A 27055-nucleotide genomic window follows, 5' to 3' on the forward strand; every position below is an offset into this window, starting at 1 on the left:
AGTTACTCATATGAAATTGCCTCTGCTCACTAATGTCTTGGCATTGCCTCATTTGTTTTGATACATGTTTTCATTTTCATTTTCCTGGCATTCTGTAATTACAGTTTTATCTTTATTATTTGATCCCAGAGTTAGATACTTAATTAGTTTTCTTTTTTGTAATTAACATAATTTCTTAAGGCCACAAATTTCCTCTGAACGCTGCTTTAACTATAACCAGTAAGTTCTAATATGTAGTGTTTTAGCACTGTTTCCTAGATGTTCTGTGATTTCTGTTAGTATTTTCTCCTTCACCCAAGAATTGTTAAAATAGAAGGTTTTTTAATTTTCCAGGTAGAAGAGGCCTTTTGGGCTTTTGATCTTGTTACAAATTTCTAATTTTATTGCATTACAATCAGAAAATGTTTTCTTGGTATTGTCACTTTCTGAAATTTATTAAAGTTTTCTTCATGGCCTGTTACATGGTCAATTGTAGTAAAAGTGCCACACGTGTAGTCTTTATTTTCAGGCTACTGGGTTAAATCAGGTTACTAATCATGCCAAGCCTTCTACATCCTCTGACCTTTTATTTTTTATTTTATTTTTTTATTTATTTATTTTTGAGATGGAATCTTGCTCTGTCACCCAGGCTGGAGTGCAGTGGCACCATCTTGGCTCACTGCAATGTCCACCTCCCAGGTTCAAGCGATTCTCCTGTCTCAGCCTCCTGAGTAGCTAGAATTTCAGGTGCACGCCACCACACCTGACTAATTTTTGTATTTTTTGTAGAGACAGAGTTTCGCTGTATTGACCAGGCTGGTCTTGAACTCCTGACTTCAAGTGATCTGCCTGCTTCGGCCTCCCAAAGTGCTGAGATTACAGGCTTGAGCCACCACACTTGGCCTCCTCTGACATTTTTGTCTCCTTGATCTGACATGAACTGAGAGAAGGGAATTAAATCTCCCCCTACCAACCAGTGTGTTTCCATTGCTTCTCATATCTCCTGTAAGTTGTGTTTTGTAAGTATTGATGTTGTAGTATTTAGCACATAGATATTCTCATAAGTGTCATATCTTGGAATCGTACCATTTAGCATTATAAAGTGTCATCCTTTGTCTCATTTAATTTTAGGAACCTGAATACCCTCTCATCTAATATTAAGATGATGACTTCTGCTGTCATTTCATTTGCATTTGCCTGGCACACATTTTCTTAATCTTATTTTCAAACTTTATCAATCTTTTCATTTGAGAGTTAGATTTTGCTCTGAGATCTGATTTAAATTTTGTAATTAGTAAGTGACTGATGTAACATGTATTGACAAGACAGATATGTTTGGTCTTGGTTTTACTTGTTTAATTATATAGTCATGTAATGTATTTATATCACATTTCCTCATTTCATACGTTCTTTTTTTTTAATCTTTGCACGGTCCACTTTCTGTGTGTGGGGCGGATGGGAGTGGTGCATGTGACAGTTCTGATAGCTGGAATGATCTCAGCTTCTGTTCTAGTATTTATATACATTTATATATTCTGATAATACTTAGTCCTCTATGTCTTTAGGCATAGTATTTATGGGGTCCCTACTGTAGCAATAATAAAATAATCCAATTTTATCTCCCTCCTTCTCCCTATCACCCAGTTTTAGACAACAATATCTTCCTTAACATTTACCTTTGTACTGTTTGCTTGTATCTTGCTTCTATGCTTATTATGTGACTTGCCAATTTCAAATAATATCTGTCCACTGTATTTATTTTATCATAGGTCAATCATTGTCCTTACTCTATATTCCATACTCTTTTGTCCTTCTCCACCTAATTTTTGTCAGTTTTACCATCTCTACATTTTCAGCATATATGATATTTACATTCTTACCTATTACCTTAACCCTTCCATTTGTTTTCATTTTGATTCTAAGGTAAAATATGACCATATTCACTTTTTTTTTTTTTTTTTTTTTTTTTGAGACAAAGTCTTGCTCTATTATCCAGGCTAGAGTGCAGTGGTGCAATCATAGCTGACTACAGCCTCGAACTACAACCAGTCCTTCTGTTGTGGTTTCTCCAGATAACTTCCCAGGTTAGCTGAAGTTAATCCCCTAGGAGTTCCTTCAAGACAGGCTCATTGGAATCACATTACTCCAGTTCCTGAATATGTACAAATGGTTATCTGTAGCCTTTATGCTTGGAGGGGAGCTTGGCTGAACACATAATCCTCAGGTCACCCTGTCTTTCTTTGATGATCTTATATCAGTGTGTTATTGTCTTTGGATATGGAATGCTGTTACGAAAAAATGGAAGCCATCTTGATTTAGTTCCTATTTTAAATGACTTAATATTGCTTTTTTCTTTTCAAGAGGTGGGGAGGAGGTATGACTACCCAAAGAATTATTTCTTTATCTCTAAAGTACAGTAATTATATTAGAATATGTCTCAGATTGACCAATCTTTGTCAGTTTTTCCTGACACACCATGAACTTTTTCAATATGTATGTTCAACTATTCTTTCATTTCAGTAAGGTTTTATTAAACCATTATGGTTTTTTTCTGTAATTTTTTTACTATTTTGGTTGTCTTCCTTGGAGACTCCAATTATGCAAATGTTAGGTTTCCTTTCCCTGACGTCTATATCTGTCATTTTCTCTTTGTTCCTTTATAACTTTTTCATTATTTCCATTTTCGTTTGCTTACTTTTATAGTTTCTGTCCTCTGTGCCCTTGGTTGTGTTTTCCATGTGGCCCTTCTGCCCTGTGCTCCTTCCAACTTCACGTTTTCATCTCTTTCCTGAGTCCTGCCAGCCCATAGTTTATCACTCATTTTATCAGCCCTTGACTACTTTCATTTTTGCTTTGCATTCTGACTGCCCCATTTCTAAAAAGTTCATAGCAAAGCATTTCATCTCATCTGCTCCTTGGCAAAATTTTTCAAGTAGGTATATGTCCTCTTCTATTGATAAGTTTTCATTTTGATTTTCTTTTCTTTTTTGCAGGATTTTTGAATTCAGGCTACACCGTTTTAAAAAATTATTTCTCACTAAATGAGCTGAATTTTGTTCCCACCACAGAGGCAGACTGCTTCCTGCAAATATGGCTCGTTTGTGTAATTCTTGTGTAGCTCCACCTCTGCTTCTCTGAATCAAATCAGGTCTAAGAGGCTTCTGTCATGAGCTTCAATCTGTCTCCAAAGTTTCCATATCCACGGTTGTAAACAAAGGATGTAACATTTATATTTCATGGTGAAACCTCACTTTCAGGAACTGTATTTTGAAACTATTATGAAAATTTTCAAACACACACAAAAGTAAAGAGAATAGATAATAAACCCCCATGTAACCATTATCTGTCCTAAATAATTATCAACATTCTTCCATTAGAAAGTATATTTTTGCTAGGCTTTCTGAGATCTGCTACCACTCTGATCTTTCAACATTCTGCATGTATCTTCTCTTCACTTACTGCTGAGTGGCCTCTAACCAATTTCAGTTGTCTTTGAGCAGCCCTTACATATATTTTGAAGTCTGTGGCTTCTATTTGTTTCCAACTTTTCTGAAAATGGATTTTGTGGGTTTGAATGATTTCCAAGAGAAAAGGGGAAAAATGCTGACTTATGCAGCCATGTTCATACTGGAAGTCCCAATAAAATATTTTTTAAATTTCTAAGCGGTTGAACTTTTTGTTTAAACTTTTGTTATTAATTTCTCATTTTATTGCATTATAATCTGTCTTGTATGATTTCTGCTTTTGGTAACTTACTACAAAACTAATATGTGATCAAATTTTGTAAGTATTCGCTGAGCATCAGGAAAAAATGTATTCTCCATTTTTTATTATTTTTATTCTCTATTTTAAAGCTATAACTTTAATTTCATGTAGCTTAAAAAACATTTACCTTGTTATTCAGATCTTTTATCTTCTTATGTATTTGTTGTCTGCTTGATAGTTAAGGAGAATGGTGTAATGAAATCCCCACTGCAACTTTAATTTCTGTCATTTTGTGCTTTTATCAAGTGTGAGATATTAGTTTATACATTCTTATCCATTTTTGCTTTAAGTATTTCTAAGCTTTACTATTCTATGCATAAATATTTGAGAGTCTTTTCATTGAAATATACATCTTTTATTTATATAAAACTCTCTATTTTGTTTCCTTTGCTCTTCACTTTAAATTCTGTTTTCCTTTGGTTTACACTTACCTTGTTTGCTAAAATATTGTTTTCCAAAATCTTTATTTTTTAGCCATTCTAAGTTGTATTGTTTTAGATGTGTCTTTTAAAGACAGTACAATGAATTTTGACTTTTGATATAGTCTAAGAGTCCTTGTCACTTAATGGGGAAGTTTAGTCCATTTTTATTCATTAGGAACATTAAGATGTTTTGTTCTTTTTTTACTATGCATTTTCTGTGGTTTCTGTTTTTAATGCTTTCTTGTTGTGTCTTTTATTCCTTTATTTTTCTATTTAGATTAGGAGTTGTTTTGTCCCCCTATGCTAGTGATTTCTAAAATCTGTTTTCCTGTACCCACTGTGTGCTCCACTCTCTCCATAATGTGGCAGGCTATTTTTCAAAGAACCACGTTGGTGATGGTGGTTTTCTTCCATTTACTTATCTTTAAAGAACCAGCGTTCCTTCCAGGTCTAGTGTTCCCCCCAGAAATAGTTTGAATGCATTTTGCTTTGGACAGACTATTTTCACTTGGATGCTGTCAGAGACCTCCTCCAGAGGTCAAGCAGGAGGGCTGGGTGCCAATTCAGCATCCGCACCTGAGGGAGCAGCGAGGGGCCAGGGCCATGGGCCACCCTGGCAGGAGTCCTCATTCTTGCTTGGGTTGTCTGACTTTTTGGCAAGGCCACAGGACCACATGCCAGACCTAATGTGTCAGACCTTCTTCCTGGTACACAAATAGTTCTGTCTCTTTGCCCAACCTCACACACCCAACTACCAAGTCGAGGAGGAACTTGCTGCCTCAGGATCGCAGCTGCTGCTGCCTGTGCCTCATCTCTGAGCAGCCAGGTCTCCAGGCACAATTCACCAGGCAGGCCCATAGAGCAGAGACAACTTTTGCTGACTGGTGAAACTGCCCTCCAGAGTGGCTAGCAGAGACTCTGCGCCAAAAGAATCACCTGAAAGCCCAGGCCACCTGCTACCCTGACAAGCTTCAACTCTCTCTCATCCAGTCCCCTTCAAAGGGCTCTTGGGGCCTTTCCTATGTGTCTAACAGCCTGTGCCCACCTCTCATTTTCTCCTCTCCAAGCCTGGGAGGTAATTGCGGGGTACAGAGTCTCCCCCATTTATAATCCAGAAGTAGTGTTGCCAGATTTAGTAAGTGAAAATACACAATTCCCAGTTAAATCTGAATTTCAAATAAATAACTGATACAGAACGGGGTCAGGGAAGTGCTGGGTAGAGGAGGACGGGGTCCCTGGCGAGGGCTTCATCCCCCGGGCCTGTGCCCACAGGCCTAGGGAGGACAGGCATTTCTGTTTTCTTGCCCAAATGCTGCATTTCCCAAGACCATCCTGGCCTGCCACACCCCCATTCTGTGCCTATAAAAACCCCCAAGACCCTAGCGGGCAGAAACACAAGTTGCTGGACATCGAGAGGAACACACAAGCAGAGGAACACACAAGCGGCGGGATGTCGAGAAGGACCCACCGGCGTAGGAGCACACCAACAGGCCTCAGCAGGCCAGCAGGCCATTGACCAGCGGAACAACGTGGAGTTTGGTCCTGGTGGTGGGAGGAGAGTCCAGGCCACTGAGCAGCACGACTCCAGGGGAAAACCACCTTCCCATTCCATCTCCCTTCTGGCTCCCCAATCTGCTGAGAGCTACTTCCACCCAGTAAAAACTTGCACTCAATCTCCAAGCCCACGTGTGATCCAATTCTTTCAGTACACCAAGGCAAGAAACCCCAGGATACAGAAAGCCCTCTGTGCTTGTGATAAGGCAGGGGTCTAATTGAGCTAACACAAGCCGCCTACGGATGGCTAAGCTGAAATAGCCCTCTGTAACACACATCCACTGGGGCTTCAGCTGTAAACATTCACCTCTGGACACTGCTGTGGGGTTGGAGCCCCACAACCTGCCCATCTGCATGTTCCCCTAGAGGTGTGAGCAGCAGGGCACTGAACAAGCCAGCCACACCCCCACTGCACACCCTGCGAGGGGGATAAGGGAACTTTTCCTGTTTCATAACCAATAATTTTTAAAGAAATATGCCCCGTGCAATATTTGAAGCATGCTGATATTAAAAAACTATTCATTGTTCATCTGAAATTCAAATGTGACTGGGCATCCTGAATTTTAACTGGCAACCCTAGCCAGGAGACCATGAAACTCCTTTAAGGAGTAATTTCTGAGTCACCTCTGATTATCTTCTTTAAAAGTAGTCTACTTTTTCAAAGCATAATTATATTTGTATAATTTCCTCAAAATACCACAATTTGGCTGACTCATTGCTGTTTTTTTCCACAGAAACAGGGTTTCCCATATTTTCAGATTTGTAGGTAATTTTCTGGCCCAATTGTAGGAGTTAGGGGTCAGGAGTACATTCTCAAACCGACTCTCTTTTTATTTTAACACAAATTTTCTATTATAGAAAAGTTCAACTAACACTGAAAAACATGGAATAGGACAACAAATCCCTGCGTACCCATCTCCAAGCTTTAACTGTTTTCAATGTCATGCAATATTAATAATGTTGACTATTTTGAAAATCGGTGAGGGGGCCACCCTGATCTTGGGAAGGGGTAGGGGGCTGGGGCACGTTAACACGGATCATTTCACCTCTAAACACTTCCATATTCTTCAGCATTCTCCCGGGAATACTGTCTTGGTTATCCCAGCCCACACTTGCTTCGGGCTGTAAATCGGTGGGTGGCTTTCTCACCCAGCTGGTCTAGCAGCATTCATCACCCTCAGACACCGAATGAGGAGACAAATGCAAATACATCTACTGCATGAGCTCTCTTTCTGTTGTGTCTCCCACTGCCCAGCACGCGCACACACACACCGACTGTCAGACTGAAGGGAGGCCTTACCTTCAGGGTGTCAAAATCCTTCTCCAAGTAGGAGCCGCACTTTTCCCTCTCCCCTATGGAGGCAAAGAATTTGCTCCACCAATCGATGAACTCTTCCTCCTGAGTGGGTAGAAAGAAAGAGACCATTTCAGAAACAGGACTCGCCAAGCAGCATCCTTCAGAGTTGGAAACCCTCCCTCCGCTGCTGGGCCGCTCTGGACCACAAGGCTTTCCTAAGGGTGATTTGGGGGAGCAGAGAGAGGAAACCTCCGCCTCTCCTGGGGCAAAGACGGCAGACTGAAGAAGAGGTTTCAGCATTTGGTTGGTGTTGAGAGGCGGAGGCTCTAGCCCTGGCTCTGCTCCCCAAGCATGTGTGTTTCTGTCAAACTCCCCAGCCTCCCTTTTCCTTTCTGTGAAGTGGGCATAAGCATCTTCGTAGTTCCTGCATCCCAGGGACACAACACACTGAGACCAAAATCAGAGGGTACATAGGGTAGCTCTTAGGGGAAAATGTCAATAATGTATTATTTATGAACAAAATGCAGTAGATCCAGGAAAATTCAGACCCAAAAGAGTTTTATCTATTCTGCCCATCCGCCTCCCTACCCAGGCAATAAAGGAAGCATTGGAAATCAGCACTTAACCTCCCCAAGGTCAAATCAAGGCAGAGTCCCTGAAAATCAACTAATACTAAGTGCCTTTATTCAAAAGACACTGCTAAATGTGAGGTATTAGGTGAGAAGAAAGGAAGTATGTGACAGCACAAATTTTCTGTGTGACATCCGCATCCTTCCTCCAGTCACTCCTATTTGCAGGAAAACATGGACAGGCCTGTTGTGGCAAATCCTGACCTCCCCACCATTTAACTCCTCCTGTACATGGTGTGTCTGCAGGCCCTCTTAGCTCTGGTGTCTAGAATATTCCTTCAGCTGTGTCCTGTCTCGGCGGGTGGGGTGTCCTATCACCTAGAGGGTCACCAAGCTCCCTGAAGGTGGGATGGTCAGTTCACCCCAAAAGCCCACCAAGGTCCCATCACTCAGTCTGAGCCCATCTGTACCATTAGAGCTTATCTGGTTTAGTGGGAAGGGCCAAGGACACGGCGTCAGGAGCTCATTCTGGAACTCGCTTTCCTCCTCTGTATGAGAAGGTAGGCTAGAAGATCTCCCAGGAGCCTGCTCTAATTCTCCACCAGGAACTGAACATCTATCACAGTGTTTCTGAAAATGCTGGTGGCCCCTTCAAACTAAAGCCAAGTGCTCTGAGCTCCAGCTTACTAAAGGCAAACACAAGCTGGTGCCCAGCCAAGGGTTCCTGAACAGGCATCCTGGGGAGACGGTAGGATGAGGTTCTCGAGTCTCCACCCGTCCTGGAAGTGTGGTCCTAACACACCTTGTGTGGCCAGGTGGTCTCCAGACACACCACACAGGGAACGTGTACCAGAGTGAGGCTGAATCTGCAGCCAGGCCCTACCAGACCCACTTACCCGGAGGGTCTTCTGCAGCCAGGAGAGAGGAAACAAGGTCAGGTGGGGTAGCGTACAGCATGGCAGAGCTTTCTGACTTGTAACCACTCTAGAAAAAGCCAGCTTAGAGCAAGGCAGACCCAAGCCTTGATGTTTAAAGTTCAATTTAAAGAAAAAGATGCTATGGGTGACACACATATACAGACATACATATCAAACTCACAGGATGACCCACACGCAGAAGAACAGACTTACACAGTCACGTCCAAAGGAGATGTGTATGCTAAAACACACATATGCCCCCACAGAAACACACAACTGCACATACTGGCACACAGGCAAACATGGACACTTAGGTAGAAATGGTTAGAATGGAATCCAATTTAGCTGTTGAGTTCCCCTAAATCTTTATTTTTCTTTCCCAGCCCAAATACTTAAAGGTTTGAGTTTATAACTCAGGCTCAGAGTCAGGCACAGACAGACAACCAACCAGTGAGTTCTGTACAAAGAAAAGACAGGAACAAGAATTGTGGGGAAGGTATCACACTTCCCTCAATCCTGAATAACCAAGTAAATTTCCAAAGGAATTAGAGACAGATAGTCTGAATAATACCATTAACAGTGACAACTAAATAGACAAACATTATTTACACTAAAAACAGAAGATATACCTTCTTCTCCAGCATCTTTGGAGCACTTAGAAAAAAATTAAAAAGCCACAGAGCAAATCTCAGTAAAGTCCCAGAAATAAAACCACTATCAGTCACATTTTCTGACCATACTGCAATAAAACTAGAAAAATGAGAAATTTTAAATAAAATACTAACCTTTTGGAAATTTAAAGGCATATGCTTAAAGCCCTCCTGGGTCAAAGAGAAAACCAAAACTAAAACCTCGGATACTTAGGAAATACCAACAATAGGAGATATATGTCCCAAAACGTACGAGTTGTAGCTAAGCCTGTCTTCAAAAAAAAAAATTTATCTTAAGTGTTTTCACTTTTATACAAAAGGAATGAAAATAAATTACCTGATAATTCAAGAAATTAGAAAGGGCAGAAAGACCAAAGAAAATTGTAAATAGAAATGAATATATTAGAAAGGAGAATATTATAATTGATAATTAAACCCCAGAGCAAGATTTCAAAAGACCATTAAAATAGATAAACATTTATCAAATCTAGCTTTTAAAAGTAGATATACTATTAGGAATGAGAAAAATCAAATAAAAAGATATTATAGCAGACAATGAAAATATCAATAGGTTTATGAGGCTGAAACCAATGACAGAATCTTAGAAAATGTAGATGAAGTGAATGATTTTCTAGGAAAATATAAATTGCCAAAATTGATTCAAAAGTAGTAGAAAACATGAAGAGATCAATAACCTTAAAAGAAAGTGGAAAAGATCTCAATGAACTACTTCCAAAAAAAGACAGGAGGCCAAGATCATTTCTTTGGGGGAAAATTCTATGAGTGTTTCAAAGAATAAATCATTCTGTGTTCCACAGCATAGAAAAAGACGAAAGTTTTTACATTCGTTTTATGAAGCAAAGCTTGACGAAGCAACACAAACACACACACACACACGGATTAATCTCATTTCTGAAGAGAGACATAAAGATCCTAAATAAAACACTAACGAACAGATGGCAGCAGTCAATCTGGCGTGGTCAAGCTGGGTTATTCCAGAATACAAGAGTGGCTCAGCATCAGTGAGTCAGGAGAGGAAACCCACAGGATCATCTATAGCAGAGATTTGAAAACTATGGCCTACTGGCCAGCCACCTAGTTTTGTAATTTAAATATCAATATATTTTGTAGCAGCTTTCAGCTACAATTGCAGAGTTGAGTCTTTGCAACAAAGACCTTATGTCCCCCAAGCCTAAAATACTTACTATCTGACCCTTTTAAAAAAATTTGCCAGCCCCTAGTTTATAATATGCAAAACAAAAACAAAAAATGGATGTTTAAGAGGTTAGAATTTTTCATTTATTCTCAAATGAACCTCTCAGTAAATTAAAAATAAAAGGAAGCTTTCTTAGCATTATAAAGAATATTTTAAAGCAATAGTCAGCATTGTGTTTGACAGTATCAGGCTTTCTCCCTTCTGGGCTCTTGCACATATAGGTGCCTCTGCCAATAATTTTCATGTGATATAGACATAAAGAAGCAGTAAAGCAGGGTGGGTGAGAGCCAGGACCCAGAAGCTAGACTGCCAGTGTTCAAATCCTGCCACGCTCAGTGGTGTGACATTGGGTCACTACTTAACCTCTCTTGGACTCAATTATCTGTCATGGAAAAATAATAGTATCAATTTGACAGTTATTGTGAGGAATCAATGAGTCAATACAGAGAGAGTGCTCAGAACTGTGCCTACACATAAATGCAACGTAAGTGTTTATTGCTCTTACTGATAATAGTAATATTGCTGTTGTTGCATGCACCTGGTTAGCTTCTTGGCCAAGAGCTAATCTCCTACAAACTGCTGGTGGGGCACGGATGGCCACAATCATTCCAGAAGGCAAACTGGCTGCACGTTTCCATAGCCTAAAAGAACATGCACTTTGACACAGCAATCTTATTCCAGAATTCTACCCAAAGAAAGCAATCATGGATATGCATAAAGATTTTACTTCATTTAAAAGTGAAAAATTGGAAGCAACTTAAGTGTCCAACAATAAGGAACTGTTTGGACCTGAACTGCTTGGAACTGAACGGTACCTCCATATGATTAAACATTACACAACCTAAAAAGTGATGCTGGAAAAATATATTTACTGACATGAAAAGTTACTCACAACTGATGAGATTTATAAAGGGTTAAAAAATAATGTGATCTCATTTTAACAAAAGGACTAAACCCCAGAAGTTCATAGTGGCACTCCGAATGGTAAAATTGTACATGTTTTATTCCTTTTTGTGTATAACTCAAAAATTTCTAATTTTTCATTGTATGCAAGTATTCCTTGCATAGCTTTAAAAATTAAAAATTTTTAAATAAAGAACAACAGCAAGATGCTTCAAAATACACTACCAATAAAGTGAAACGACAACTCACAGAATGGGAGAAAATATTTGCAAATCATATATTTGATAAGGGATTTGTATCCAGAATATATAGAGAACTCACAACTCAATAATAAAAAGACAAATCATCCAATTTTAAAATGGGCGGTGTATTTAAGTTGCCATTCCCCAGAGAAGATATACAAATGGCCAATAGCACATGGAAAGATGCTCCACATCATTAGACATCACAGAAATGCAAATCAATACCTCAATGAGAAACCACTTCACACCTGCTAGAATGGCTATCATCATAAAGTCAGATAATAAGTGTTGGTGAAGACATAGAGAAATTGGAACCCTTGTACACTGCTGGTGAGGATGTAAAATGTTGCAGCACTTTGAAAAACAGTTTGGCAGTTCCTCAAAACATTAAATGTTAGAGTTACCATATGGCCTAGCAATTCCATTCCTAGGTATATATCCAAGAGAAATGAAAACTTATGTCTACACAAAAACTTGTACATGAATGTTCAAAGCAGCATTATTCATAACAGCTAAAGGGTGGAAAGACTCAAATAAGAATCAACTGATGCGTGGATAAAGAAAATGCGATATATCCTTACACTGGCACATTATTTGGTAATAAAAAGGGAATGAAGAACTGATACATGTTATGACATAGATGAACCTAGAAAACCTTATGCTAAGTGAAAGAATTTAATCACAAAAGACCACATATTGTAGGATTTCATTTATATGAAGCTCCAGAATAGGCAAATATATAGAAACAAAAAATATTTAGTGGTTGCCAGGGGCTGGGAGGGGTTGGGAGAGACTGCTCACTACTTAACCTCTTTAGGACTCCATTTATCTAATCTGTAATGGAAAAATAATAGCATAAATTTGACAGTATTGTGAGGAATAAATGCTTTTCAGTACTTTTTTTTTTTTTTTTGGCAGTGATGAGGATATTCTAAAATGGATTCCGGTCATGGTTGCACAACTCTGTTAATATACTACAAACCATTAAACTGTACACTTTAAATAAGAACCTGTATTCACATGGATTATCTCAATAAAGTTGCTAAAATTAAAAAGAACAAATGATCAAATACAACCATATAACATCAAACAAAAGAATAAAAGCAGGAATCTCAAGTGTTTCTTTCTAAGGAAATAAGAGTTCAATTTTTTTTTTTTAATAGAACAAGCTATTTACCACCAACAGGACCTAAATCTTACCACACTGTTTTCCCCAAGTTCCCCTCTTGGCTGCAATTCCCTCTTCCTTCAAAGTTCCAGGTGATGTCTGGCAGCTGCTGTTCACCAGCAGACTCACAGCTGCTGAGACGAATGGCCTATGACCTTCCTCCCGGCCACACCAGCTGGCCGGCTGCTCAGTGACTTTTGCCCCCATTTTCGTCCTGCATCCCACAGGTAAACCCTCTTCTAATCAATGGCCTGCACCTTTAACAGCAATTAGGCATGTGGCAGAATCATGATTTACATATTAACTAATATTTTCTTGGTCCTACAATGCTTTGTTTACCCCCTTGCCCTTTCCTTCTCCTAAACTCCTTCCACCTCTCTTGTTCCATTGTACTTCTGGCCAATGCCACCTGGGGTTAAATCCAGCTCTTCTCCACTTCACATCAGCCCCCCACAACCAAATGTGGCTGAAGGAAACCATGAAACCAGCTGCTGGGTCTCACACCAAGTTCCTGGCACAGCTTCAAGGAGCCCCAGTGCCGCCCGGCACCTCATCTCACTTCCCTGGCCCTTTACTCGCCCCTTCTCCTGATACCACCTGCCACACTGGCCCTCTCCCCAGCCCTCTAGCACCTCCTCCCTGGCCTCATGCTCAGCCCATGTCCCTGCTTCCTTTCTCCTAAAAGCAGAAGCAACCAGAAGAAACTTCCCCAAGCCCCCACAAGCACCCATGCCACGTGCTACCTTCCCTTCTGCTCCTATGGGTGCTCGGCTTGCACCCGAGCCCAAGGCCAACCTCTGCCCTCACGCCTGGGGCTCATCCCCTCTGGTCCATTCAAGGCCATCACTCCGTGACTCTCCCCACCCTCTCCTGTGTCACCAACATCCCTCCCCTCTGGGTCATTCCAGTTAGCCTTCACACATAGGCACCAGTGCCCCACTATTCACAGAATACGTCTCTCTCTCTGCCCACACGTTCCCTTTGGGCTTCCACCTCATTACCTTCGTCCCTTTACAGAAAAACTTCTAGAAAGAGTTGTCCACACTTATTGTCTCTAATTTTTATCTTTCCATTCTCTGTCCTCCCTCAAAACATTCTTGTCAAGGTCACCAATGACTCAGGCCTCAATAATCAATCCAGGAGCAGTATTTGGCAGAAGTGGTCACTCCTCTGTCCCTGAAGCATCTCCCCTCGCCTTGCAGAGCTCCACTGTCCAGAGCACCACAGTGCTGTCCTCCCACCTCAGCGGCCACACCTGCTCAGTCTTCTTTGCTGCCTCCTTCTTGTCACCCACGCTTTGGCCATCTGAGTGCCTCAGGGCTCAGTGCTTGAGCCCGTCCTCTCTATCCACTCTCACTCCCTTGGGTTCTCCCTGGGTCTTAGCTCTTTAAATAGCACATACATTGATGAGTCCCACCTTGAGCTCTGTCCAGCCTGGGTGCCTTCCCTGGACTCCAGCTGCCCATGTGACATCTCCCACTGGACATCTGATAGGCTTTGCAAAGGTAAGTCCAGATTCCTATCTCTGAACATCCCTGCCCAGTCTGCTCCTCCCACATCCTTCCTCATATGAACAAATGGCAACTCTCTCCTTCCAGATGCTCAAGCCGAAATCCCTGCACTCACCTTTGACTCCTGTTCCTCACGACCTGCACTCAATCCATCAGTCACTCATGCTGGCACTACCTCCAGTGTATACTCAGAACCAGACCACTCTGTCACTACCGCCCCAGTCCAGCCCCATCATGCCATGTGGGATGATTGCAGCAGTTTCCTAACTGGCCTCCCCACCTTCACCTTTGCCGTCCTGCTCCCTAAATCCGTGCTCAACCCAACAGCCATGTACATCGGATCTTGTCACCCTCTGTGCAAATCCCTCCAGTGATTTGTCAGCTCACTCAGAATAAAACTAAAGCCCTTGTAATAACGTCTAAAGTCTCTTGTGATCGAGCCCTCACACCTCCCTGACCTCGCGTCCTTCAACTTTCTTCCTCACCCATGCTGTTGCAGCCAACAAGCCTTCCTGGTCCTGAACACTTCCAGCACCCTCATGTCCTTCCCCTGGCAGGAACACTATTCCCCCTGATAGATCCCTAAGCCACTTCCTCATTTCCTTCTTGTCTTGATTCCAGTGCAGCCTCAGTCTCACCCTCATTATTTCCCATATTGTAAATCACAATCCCGTCTCAAGAATTCCTATTCCCTCTTTGTCGCTTTTTCTCCACAGTGATTATCTCCATCTGATATCCCATAGATTTTACGTGGGTATTAATATTGTTTATTGTATCTCCTTCTCCATGAAGGCAGAGCCCTTCATCTTTTTTCTTTTTCTTTTTTCTTTCTTTTTTTTTTTTTTTTTTTTTTGAGACAGAGTCTTGCTCTGTCGCCCAGGCTGGAGTGCAGTGGCACTATCTCGGCTGACTGCAAGCTCTGCCTCCCAGGTTCAAGCAATTCTCCTGCCTCAGCCTCCCAAGTAGCTGGGATTACAGGTGTGGGCCACCACGCCCAGCTAATTTTTGTTATTTTTAGTAGAGATGGGGTTTCACCATGTTGGCCAGGCTGGTTTCAAACTCCTGGCCTCACATGATCCACCCGCCTCTGCCTCCCAAAGTGCTGGGATTGCAGGCGTGAGCCACCGCACCCAGCCCCCTTTATCTTTTGTAACACTCATAACCTCAACGCTTAGAACATTGCCTGAAAGACATAATTGCAGTTCTGTCAATATTTGATGGATACAGGAATGCCTAAACAGCAGAATGTGGGGAAAGAGGGGGTGATCCTTGGCTTTTAAGTTTACAAAGGCTGATCATGTGCCATTAAAATAATAGGTTTAAAAGAATGTTTTGTCCAGCCAGTTTTTCCCCATCATAGGCGAAAGAAATGAAAGTGTAGAAGGAGAAAGGAAGCGAGAACTAGAGACTTGTGATGGTTTCTGATAAGGCACCGCACACCCTGCCTCCAGGTCAGCTCCAAAGTGTACACGGAACAGACCCCTCTATAACTTTGGGGGTCCAGGCAGCAGCAGCCACCCGGAAGTTGCCAGAGGAATTGGCTGTGGGGCAGTTGATTGGAGATGGCTGCGTGGGTGTCATGGGAGACAGAGCCTAAGCCCTTGGAATTTCCCACAGACCCCAGAGTGTCATGGGAGAGCTGCTTAATGGTGCCCCACTCCCTGTAGGGCTTGAAAGTTAGTGGAGAGAGAAAGAGCCAGGAAAACTAGAAGGATTTGGGGGCTGAAATGAGAAGATGCAGTATGGCCTGTGTGCCCAGAAATCAGTGGGTCTCTAAATGTCAGAGTACACACATACTGGTGACCAGGACTTCCTCCCTGTGGAGGTCATGACATTATGGAAGCCCAACCCAGAACTGAGCTGCCTCCCAGGGTTAAGGAGGAAAATAGAAAGCCCAGACGGCCTAAGTTTAAACCTAAAATGTTGACGATTACCGGGGTTTTTCTGCCATCAGGAAAAATGTGGGCTCACAGGAGAGATTAAGTTGATTTACAGAAAAATAAAGTTATATTTTTAACACACTCACAGATGTGACTTGAAAATGTCATTTCTGCTATTTCACTCATCTGGCTTCTGATGGACTTATTTCAAGCCCACTTCTCCCTTCTCTTCCCCAGGAAGTCCAGGAATAAGTTAGCACACCCATAAGAAAGAGCCCCACAAAAAACAGGACAGCTATTCCATGTCTGAACTCAGAGGTGCCAAAGCCAACTAACCCTCTGATGTTAATGGAATCCCATATTCCAAAGCTCCAAAAGGGAAATGGTGGTATGTTTTCTCATTCCAAATGTGTTTTTTACCTCATTTTGCAATAGCTAAGCATCCAGTTTTGGAACATGGCAAGGAGGAAAAAGAAACACAAAAGGTTTGATATTTGAAGTGTCACCTTAGGCTTTAACAAGAAGTCTGGCCATTAAAACACCACTCCCCCATGCTCAAGGTTCAAGGCCCCTCATTGTGCAGTCAGCCAACCCAGTAAGTCTGACCAAGGCATGGACTGGAAGCCTCTCCAGTTTCAGCTAATAGCCAATATGCAGTTCCTGGGCAGCCAGAGAAAATAGCGGAGATCTATTTCTCCAGGCTTGATCCAGTCTAATGAGCACCTTAATCCCCCTGAAGACCCAAATCAGTATGATACGTTCCAAATATTTAATCTCCCATCATCATTCAGTAGACCTAACACATTTCATGAATATGGGTGGAAAAACTGGCAATAATAATTCCTTTCTGTGAAGTCAGGAAGCAGGAGACAGGGGGCAGGTACAGAACTTGTTTTCTCTCCCCAGGATGACCAGTTGGATCAAAGAGAAAAATTTCTGGTCAAATCCATTTGTCACCAAGGTTATAACGTTAAACCTTGGGTCACTATGCAGAACGATATGCCCAACTCTTAAAAAAAAATGTGGTCTATTATTTATAATTTTAAGTAGCCCTTCATGCCTATGTCAACCCAGAGATAGACATCCTAGACTGTGCTGAAAGTATTTTCCCTCTTAGTACAAATCATCATCATCAAGATAGTAACATAACAACCCAACACTGGGGTTACTGTAAGGCTCAGAGTAGATATCTACAAAGATATGCTGTAACCTGTAAAGTTTACCATGATTAATGTTCTTGTTGATATTGCCAGTGTCATCAGTTTGATCTCCGGTACTGCTACCCCATAGCTCTACATCTGTATTACTGGAATCACGGTACAAAGGTTCCTCTAATTCTTTCATGTCCTGAGATTTAGGAAATGGACTATTTACTCATGCACACATGAATAAACACATAAGTAACATAAAATTACTCATGCCTACATGTAGACCAGACAAACCCCCAGACATGCAAATACTCCGACTTCAAAACTACTCCACCCTGTGTATACCAAATCACTTATGCCCCCCAAAGCCACAAAGACATATGCCCACAGCCAGCCACCGCGCTGATTCAGCAGAACTCCACACACTCATAACAAAAGTCACTTAATTATTTCTACAAGTGGAACACTGGGCTTTCAACCTCTTGTTGACACTCCCTGCAGTCCAGCCTCCTCATCTGTGGAGGGGATCATTACTCCACCTACTCTGATTTCTGGATCAGCAGAGGTGGAAAAGAAGTAAAGACCTTTAACCAAAATGCTGAATTGCTTCCAAAGGTCCAGAGACTACATGGGCCTGACATCCAGTAAAGTCAAACAGATGGCAAGGGGACCCGATCACTTGACTATTGGCCTGCTCCAGATGGGGGACTCACAGAGTGTCGGGGAGCTGTGGGGAACCCGAGGTTGCTGGTGCTTTCTCAATTCAGGAGCCTAAGATAGATCCTTGGGGGCCCATGACTGGATTCTCTGAGGGCACCATGATCCCACACAATTATGCAGAAAGCCTAGAGGAATGGAACCTAGCCAGTAGGTGAATGAAAGAAGCTTCCATCAGACTCTTCAAACATATGAAGAAAGCAACAAAACATGACTAATTCAGAATCTGTGACAATTCCAACAGGGCCTGGGCAGCATACCTTATCTTCCTTCTGCTTATGTAGACAATTTTGCTTAACAAGAGTTACAACTACTTAAGAGAAAAACTATTTTTGAAGGCCTTCCCAAGACTGCAGAAGCATTCATCAAGCTACAGACACTAATATTAGCTCTCCTAAATTCAATTTTAAGAGGATTTGGGGGGAACCTACTATGTGCCAAAGTCAACCTACTTTCTAGTTACTGTATACATTTTCATACACAAAATCACATTACTTTTCAAATATTTTATATTTTGAACTTGTTGCTAATTTGCTCTGATTTCCCTGTGCCTTGGTTAATGTAGAAGAGAGTTAAAGACAAAAGGTGGGTTAATAAGCTTCACCAAGCACACTCAGAGGGGTCTTGTGCTCAGCAGTGAGCGCTGTACCAACTTCCAAGCACTATTTTGACCCAGGCTAGGGAGTAGCCAGTGCATAGGACCAATAGAGATAGGAAGACATCAAGTTAGACCTCAGAGAGAGTTGCCTATGCTGTAGATTTCCAAGGGAAGCCAAGAATATCCCTCTAGGAAGAGATGAGTGTTTTTTCTCTAGATGGGAAAACAGATCCCTCTCAGACCAGGGGAAAGACCTCTTGGGGCAGGGGGTGGTGGAGGGGTTATGTCAGGATGAGGTGGAGGCAAGGAGCGCCGGATGGTGGGAGCCAGGGCCTCCTCCTCCCTGATGGAGCCCTGAAGTTTGCCAGACAAGTTTCACCCCAGGCTGTCCCCCCTGCAGTGTGCAGCGAGGGAGGAGGGGTGCACTCCCGAGGAGACCACAGGAATGCCAAGCAGGGAAAAGGCGCCCCGAGCCAAGGGCTCCGGCAACGAGGATCCAATATCGGAGGGTGACTCCAGCCCCCGTAACAGGAGAGACCGTGAAGTATGTGCTCTGCTTCCCAACCAGCAAACACAGCAAATAACCAATTACTCCAAATAGCTAACAGATTTCGGCTCTGATTCCCTCCCCTCGCCTCCCCCTGTGCTTTCACTTGTCATTTGATGGGCGATTTGTATTTGCTCTGAGAAAATGAGAGAAAGAATGAGTCACAAAGGAAGGTCCAGATTACACCAGTGACGGGCATCAAACCTCCCTAATCAGAACTAATAGGAGTGGGGGGAGGCCAGGCTTCACTGGCAACACTTCTGAACGGGTGATATTTTTAAAGAAGTACAGTTACTTTCAAGCACATACAGTAATTCTTGCTAAACCAATATTGCCAAATACGTGTCCTTAGGAAACCTACTTTAAGGAAAAGATAAGTGACTTCCTAATTAGCACATCTGATATGTACAAAAGTACAGGTAAAACCATGAATGTTATTAAAGTTAAAATACTCCCCCTCTAAGTCTCAAGTTCAGAGGTGCAACCATGAAGTTCAGAGACAAACTGCCTTGGATGCCTTCTGAAAATGCTTCCTCACTTGGGAGCCACACCCTGTAATTGATTCCTTTGCTCAGAAAACCTTTGCTTCAAAGTCTTGGAATAAATTGTTGTCAGTACTCATGAGCTGCAATAAGGCATCCCACATCCCCCCAACCTGGAATTAAGGGAAATAGGGCTGCCCTTGGAGAATTAGACCATGAAATAACTTCATAGTCGGTGAGAGCAAGGAGAGGCAAAGTCATCTCAACAGGGAAGAATGCCTCCTACACTAAGACTTAACCATAATTAGGAAGAATGTATTAATCCAGAGAAAGAGCATATCCATGAAGAAAGGTACTAATCAGGCCTGAAGAACAGGCAAACAGGAGTAAGGAGTAAACACTGACAGGTGTCCACACCAGCACCATCACGGGAGAGCAGACCTAGGCTTAGGGACTAAAGCTGCCCCTACCTTTGGAGATGGATGTGTCAGTGCCAAGTCAGCTGGCACTAAAGTTCAAATTACAGAACTCTCTCTCCTCATTCTGATTTCTCACTCTTAATCACAATTTGGCTTCCCACTGACTGAGCCTATAGGAGACTATGGGCTGCACCAGCCACCAAGGTCACATGCCCCAGGGAGCTATATTTCTCATGTAAGTTTACACATCTAGCCGTGAGAAAATTGACCCAACAGGTGTCTGAACCCACAAGGTTAAGGATTCACTCAGCCAAAACTGTAGAAACTTCCCTAAAGTAACACCCTGCCTGGTGGGCCTAGTGGGAGAGGGTCAACTCTACTTTACTTAAGAAATTCCTACATAGGAGTTCATTGGTAGGCGCAGCAGCTCTGGCCCTCTGGCCTACCCTAGCTAACCCCTGACTACCATAACAAACATAGGAAATAAACTCTTCAGCCCAGAAGAATAGCCCCACATAGCTGCCTCTGATCCTGGTTTCCTTCTTACTTCTCCCACCCTGCTGGATTTCTAACCAGCAAAGTGAAACTACTGCAAATCTAAACTATTTCCTTCTTCTTTTTGTCTGAGTTTGAGATTAGAAGGGCCCATGAATTTATGGAAAGAATCTAACTGAACTCCCAGTATTTGACAAGCAAGGACTTCCCTCTGTAAGGATAAACACAAGGGGAAAAAAAGAAGATATTAAGGGCAAAAGAAGAAGAGCGATCTGAAGACAAAGACAAATGTCTCCCAATGCTCTTAAAGAGTTGAGTAAAAAGCAGAAGAAAACAAATGGCTCATGTATATTCATAGGAAGTCTTAAGAGGAAACTGCAAACAAGAAATTAGAGTACACAACCCTGAAGGAGATAAACCTGCATGATGAAAACCATGACTTCAAATTTAAATCTCTAATAAAGACATTGATTTCCAGCAAAATGACAAATTAGACAACCAGAGAAACCCTCCAAGTAAGAACACCTAAATTAACAGAAAAGATATTTCTAAAATCCATTTTAAATGCATGGCTGAGCTGATGGGAATGTAAAGAAAATCCTTAAGGGCAAATGAGAAAGGAAAAATCCAGAGAAATAAGGAGCCAAAATGCATACTAACTAGTGGACCCAAAAAGCCACACACTGAACATTTAGTTTTAAGTTAATCTGGGTTTATAGTGTCTCCAGACATCTGGTAAAAGTAAACACATATCCTCTCTAAAAGAATGTAACTTCCACCCAGGCCCCAAAGAATTCTCAGATAAAGTTCCAAGGAACATGAGTTCACAATCAAACACATAAGGAACTAGGCACCATGAGCAAGAGCCAGCTAGAGCCAACCAATTGCAGAATCAGACAACAGAAGTCAGAGTAGTCAGAAATAGGGCTTTAAGGAAAAACTGTTTAAATAAATAAAAGGCATTAAAAATATGCCAAAGGGACAGGAGACCTTCAAAAATAAACAAGCAGATTGGGGGAATAAAACTTTTCGAAATAAAAATATAGTACTTAAGACTGAAAACTCAATAGATAGGGTAAAATAGCAGATTAGAAACTGCTAAAGATCAAGTGAACAAGAAGATACATCTTCAGAAATTAGCCAGAGTGCAATCCAAAGAAATAAACAATATGAAAGAAAATTTGACAGACATGAAGAATAGAAGAGGTCCATTGTATATCCACAGTTCCAGAAATGATGAGAGAATGGAATCTGTAACATTTGAAGAGATAATGGTTGAGAATCGCTCAGAATGAATAAAAATAACATCTTTTAAAAATTAAATTAAACTAATTTTACTTTTTAAATTTTTTTTGTTTTTGTTTTTGCGACAGGGTCTCACTCTGTGGGCCAGGCTAGAGTGCAGTGGCACAATCATGGCTCACTGCAGCCTTAACCTCCTGGGCTCAAGCGATCCTCCCACCTCAGTTTCTCGAGTAGCTGGGACTACAGGTATGCACCACTACACTTAGCTAATTTTTTGTATTTTTTGTAGAGACGGGGTTTTGCTACCATTGCCCAGGTTGGTCTCGAACTCCTGAGCTCAATGATCTGCCTGCCCCAGCCTCCCAAAGTGCTGGGATTACAGGCATGAGCCACTGCACCCAGCCAAAACTAAACTTAACTTTAAAATAAAATTTTTTTAAGTCCTCAGATTTGTGAAAACAATAGCACAATGGAAGCCAGAAAAGAGTGCTGACAGAAAATAACTGTTAGTGAAACTATTATTTCCAAGATAAGGGTGAAAAAAATATTTTCAAACAGTTAAAAAGTGAGAAAGTTTATAATGAACTGACCTCAATTATAGGAATTTCAATAGGCCCTACTTCAGGAAAAAGACGACTGATATTAAAAAAAAAAAAAAGTAAATGTGAATATAGCTAAAAGAAAAAAATGATTACTTAAAATAAAATAATGCTTTAAAAAGGTAGGTAAAAAAGATAAAACTAAAATATTGTACAAAAGTTTGCAAATTGATAGGTGATTGGAGTTAAAGCAGTCTAAGTTCCTTGTAATATTCTGGAGGAAGATATAAATACCAATTAAATTTAGACTTTGCTAAGTTAAATATGCCGTGTTAAAATTTCTATACTAATCACTAAAGAAATAGAAACATATATAGTTTTGAAACTAAAAAGAAGAGAAAGGATGGAAAAAAGGAGGGGAATATTTTAATTGAAAAAAGGCTGATAGAGATACAAAATAAGATGGCAGAAACAAATTCAAATATATTAGTAAAGATTGTCAGAATGCATTAAACACAAATAGAATCTATCTATTTGCTGTTCACAGGAGAGATAGCTAAAACTTAAAGACAGAAAAGTTGAAAGTAACAAGATGGAAAAAGCTATACAAGGAAAATACTAACCAAAAGAAAGCTGGGGTAGCTATATTAACATGAACAAAACAGACTTTAAGAAAAACTCATTAGCAGAGATTTTAAAAGACAGAAATGGGCAGAGGCTTGCTACATATTGTTAAAAGATTCAATTCTCCAGGAAGATATAAGAATTCTCTATAGACAGAGAAAAAATATAGAGAGCATCAAATATATAAAAGTAGGTGGAATTATAAGAAGAAATTGACAAATGTCACATCAAAGCAGAATATTTTCATGTCTCGCTCAGAAATTGATAAACCACACACACACAAAAATCAGGAGTACAGATTTTAATAACAATTAACAAGCCTGTTCTAAATGCACATTGAATATTTAAGACATCTGGACAATACACATTCTTTTCAAGCACACACAGGACAGTTACAGATTTAAACTAGACCATAAAGCAAGTGTCAGGCCATTTCTAAGTATTATATCGTTACACACAGACTACACTCTCTGGACCATAGAGACCATTCCAGTTAACCTAGAAATCAATAACAAAAGATAATTTAAAATATAAGTTAGTAACTTCCAAAAACCATATTTTTAGACAATTTAGGTGTCAAAAAGAAATAATAAAAATCCGAAAATACTCAGAATGGGAAATAACAAAAATATTACTTGTCAGAACCTACAGGATGCGTAAAGCAGTAGTGAGAGGGAATTTTAGAGCCTTAAATGTTTACATAGAGGTTAAAATATAATAAACTCCCCCAAAATGGAAGAAAAGAAATAAAATGGAAGGAATAAAATAGAAGAAAAGAAGTTAATAAATTATAAAATAAGGAAATAATAGAGAAGATCAACTAAAAATTCTTTGAATAGAGTGAAAAAAATCTGATAAATTCTGGCAAGAATAATAAAATATAATCTTGAGAATGAAAGGAGGCATAACTAGATGGAGAAGAAATTCTTTTTGAAAAATTATACCAGTGTTAACAGGCAGTATCTGATGACATCTCAGCTACCAAATTGATTGAAGAAGTACAAAATGATCAAAGAATCCCCTCCCAGAAAATGTGTTGAGCCCAGTTTTACGAATGCATACAAGACAGTCACATCTTATACAATTATATAAGATATGCGTTCCTGAAAATCTTCTATAATTCAAAACATATAACACCATTTTAGAGAAAAAATGATGGCTATCCTGTGTTAGGAAACCATAGATACAATTTCACCACCTTTTAAATTACATGATTGTCGGTCATTTTTTTTTAAATTTAGGTTTCCTACTATTACACATTTTGTACATAAAGCCAAACTATTGAAATATTTGTATCATATAATTTCCAAATTGCATAATTTAAGTTCATAAACAGTGGCTCTGGTGTATTTTAGGGCCTTTCAGCAACAATAATTATCATGCCACAGAGCCTGTTTAAGAGCACAGAAAGTAGAAGTACACCTGAAAAGCATTTTAAGGGACTAGTATAACCCCGATATCAAAGTGTAACAAAGACAACTCGAAAGTCATACTTATTAATACAGACGTAAAAATCCTAAGTAGTAGCAAACCTAACTCAATAATACATAATAGAAGCTCTCCTTAAAACTTCTTAGCCAGGATTAACAAATGCTGTCTGTCCCGTCTGCCAACAATCTGCCTGAGGTCCAGAACCACTGACTGTCCACAGCTGTTCTAGGATGCCCACTGCAGCTCCAGAAGATGAGCTGGGTTGTACTAATATGGTAATTGGATAAACAAAGTATATATTTAAAAACACATAGAATTTGAATATAAAAAGGAAGGGCATTGTATCTATGAAAACTAATTTAAGGCTTTTGTGTTTTGGTGAGGTTGTTTGTTGCAACAAGGTCTCACTTTGTCACCCAGGATAGAGTGCAGTGATGCTATCACGGCTCACCACAACCTCGTCCTCTGGGGCTCAAGCAATCTTCCCACCTCAGCCTCCTGAATAGCTGGGACTACAGGCATGTGCCACCACACCTGGCTAATTTTTGTATTTTCTGTAGAGACAGGGTTTCACTATGCTGCCCAGGCTGATCTCAACTCCTGTGCTCAAGCAATTTGCCTACCTCGACCTCCCAAAGTGCTGGATTACAGGCAAGAGCCACCACACCTGGCTTGCTTTTGATTTTTTTTTTAAGTGATGAATATCAAGTACAAGTGAGATAACATAAAAGGTGGAAGGGCATCTTAAACTTTAAGAGGACTCTACACTCAGATTTTTTTTTGCAAGTATCGTTAAGTTCTCATCAAATTTTAATAAACCTAAAACTAAAAATCCTGGATAATGCATTTTGGATATGATTTATACCAAAAGGATGACATGACACACAAGTCAGCACATCCAAATTCAAAAAGAGGGTGTGGCACATGTCAAATGATTGGCAAATAAAGTTACATGGACATGGTTAAAAACAAAATGTTTGTGGTACATTTGTAGGACTTTTAATCAGTAAACTATCGCAAGAACAAAAAACCAAACACCGCATATTCTCACTCATAGGTGGGAATTGAACAATGAGATCACGTGGACACAGGAAGGGGAATATCACACTCTGGGGACTGTTGTGGGGTGGGGGGAGGGGGGAGGGATAGCACTGGGAGATATACCTAATGCTAGATGACGATTTAGTGGGTGCAGCGCACCAGCATGGCACATGTATACATATGTAACTAACCTGCACAATGTGCACATGTACCCTAAAACCTAAAGTACAATTAAAAAAAAAAAAAGTCCCTATTTAATCAACTTTGTCAATTAGCCAATCAACTACCTGTCTTGATTGCATTGGATAAGAAGGCTGCAACTGTAGTAAACTATAATACCATGACCAATTGACCGATTTGGGTTTACCCTAGGAATATAGCACAATTATACACTATATTAACAGACAATGGAAAATAAAATTATCATCTTAATAAATGCCAAATGACATTTGATAGAATTAAACTTCCATGACTAATTTTTAAGCTATTAATAAACTAACAATCAGCTAGGTGCGGTGGCTCACACCTGTAATCCCAACACTTTGGGAAGCCAAGGAGGGTGGATCATTTGAGGTCAGGAGTTCAAGATCAGCCTGGCCAAGATGGTGAAACCCTGTCTCTACAAAAATACAAAAATTAACAGAGTGCGGTGGTGGGCACCTGTAATCCCAGCTACTCAGGAGGCTGAGGCAAGAGAATTGCTTGAACCCAGGAGGCAGAGGTTGCAGTGAGCCAAGACAACACCACTGCACTCCAGCCTGGGCAACGGAGCAAGACTCCATCTCAAAAACAATAAAAAAATAAACAAACAAACAATAAAGGACACAACCTTGCCAAAATCAAATATCTGTCTGAAACCATCAATCATCATCCCAATTAATGGAAATCTGGTAGAGGCAGTCTCATTAGAATGAATGACTAAATAAGTCTGCTCAGCAGCATCTCAAATATCAAATGGTATTTGGAAAAAGGAATGAGGCATTACTATTAGAAAGAAACTAACACGTTTATCATTATTTGAAGCAAACAATCTTACCTACTTGGAAAACCAAACAGAATCAATTAACAATAGTCAGAACTAATAAATGGGCCTTAATAAAGAGTCAGTTCCAAAGTAAATATACAAAAATATTGTTTTCCTATATTCTAGCGATAGTTCGACAAAGTCATGAGGAAAACATATATTCCATTTAGAACAGCACCAAAGACCATAAAATGCCTAGGAATACACTTTAACAAGAAATGGCCTGAACAGGTGTACCTGGGCATAACAAAAAAAAACAAAAAACAAAAAAAAAACAGAAAGAAATCGTCTGAATGGACATATATAAAGTGAACTAAAATAAGTCCTTTAAGGGACAAAAGAAGACAATAGGAGAAATAAACAAATTAAATGGCAAATGATAGGGAGTAGTTAAAAGTTTACGAATGTTCATGTGACATGCAGTCATATCTTTAAAGAATATAAGAATAGGCTGGGTGTGGTGGCTCACGCCTGTAATCCCAGGACTTTGGGAGGCCGAGGCGGGCAGATCATGAGATCAGGAGTCCAAGACCAGACTGGCCAACATGGTGAAACCCCGTCTCTACTAAAAATACAAAAAATTAGCCACGTGTGGTGTTGTGCACCTGTAGTCCCAGCTACTCAGGAGGCTGAGGCAGGAGAATTGCTTGAACGCAGCAGATGGAGGTTGCA

General features: G+C 40.6%; 1 protein-coding gene across 26 annotated transcripts in view; it reads right to left on the bottom strand.

The window, feature by feature from the left end:
* The window catches only part of DYSF (dysferlin), a 233977-nt gene that overhangs the window by 35715 nt on the left and 171207 nt on the right, over window positions 1–27055 (bottom strand). For all 26 annotated transcript variants that reach the window (XM_016948754.4, XM_016948752.4, XM_016948753.4 and 23 more), the window contains one exon: window positions 7021–7119. In XM_016948754.4, coding sequence (XP_016804243.1) covers window positions 7021–7119 — 99 coding nt within the window. The remainder of the gene's footprint in view (window positions 1–7020; window positions 7120–27055) is intronic.

Source organism: Pan troglodytes, chromosome 12 (assembly GCF_028858775.2).
Source record: "Pan troglodytes isolate AG18354 chromosome 12, NHGRI_mPanTro3-v2.0_pri, whole genome shotgun sequence".
NCBI classification, from domain to species: domain Eukaryota; kingdom Metazoa; phylum Chordata; class Mammalia; order Primates; family Hominidae; genus Pan; species Pan troglodytes.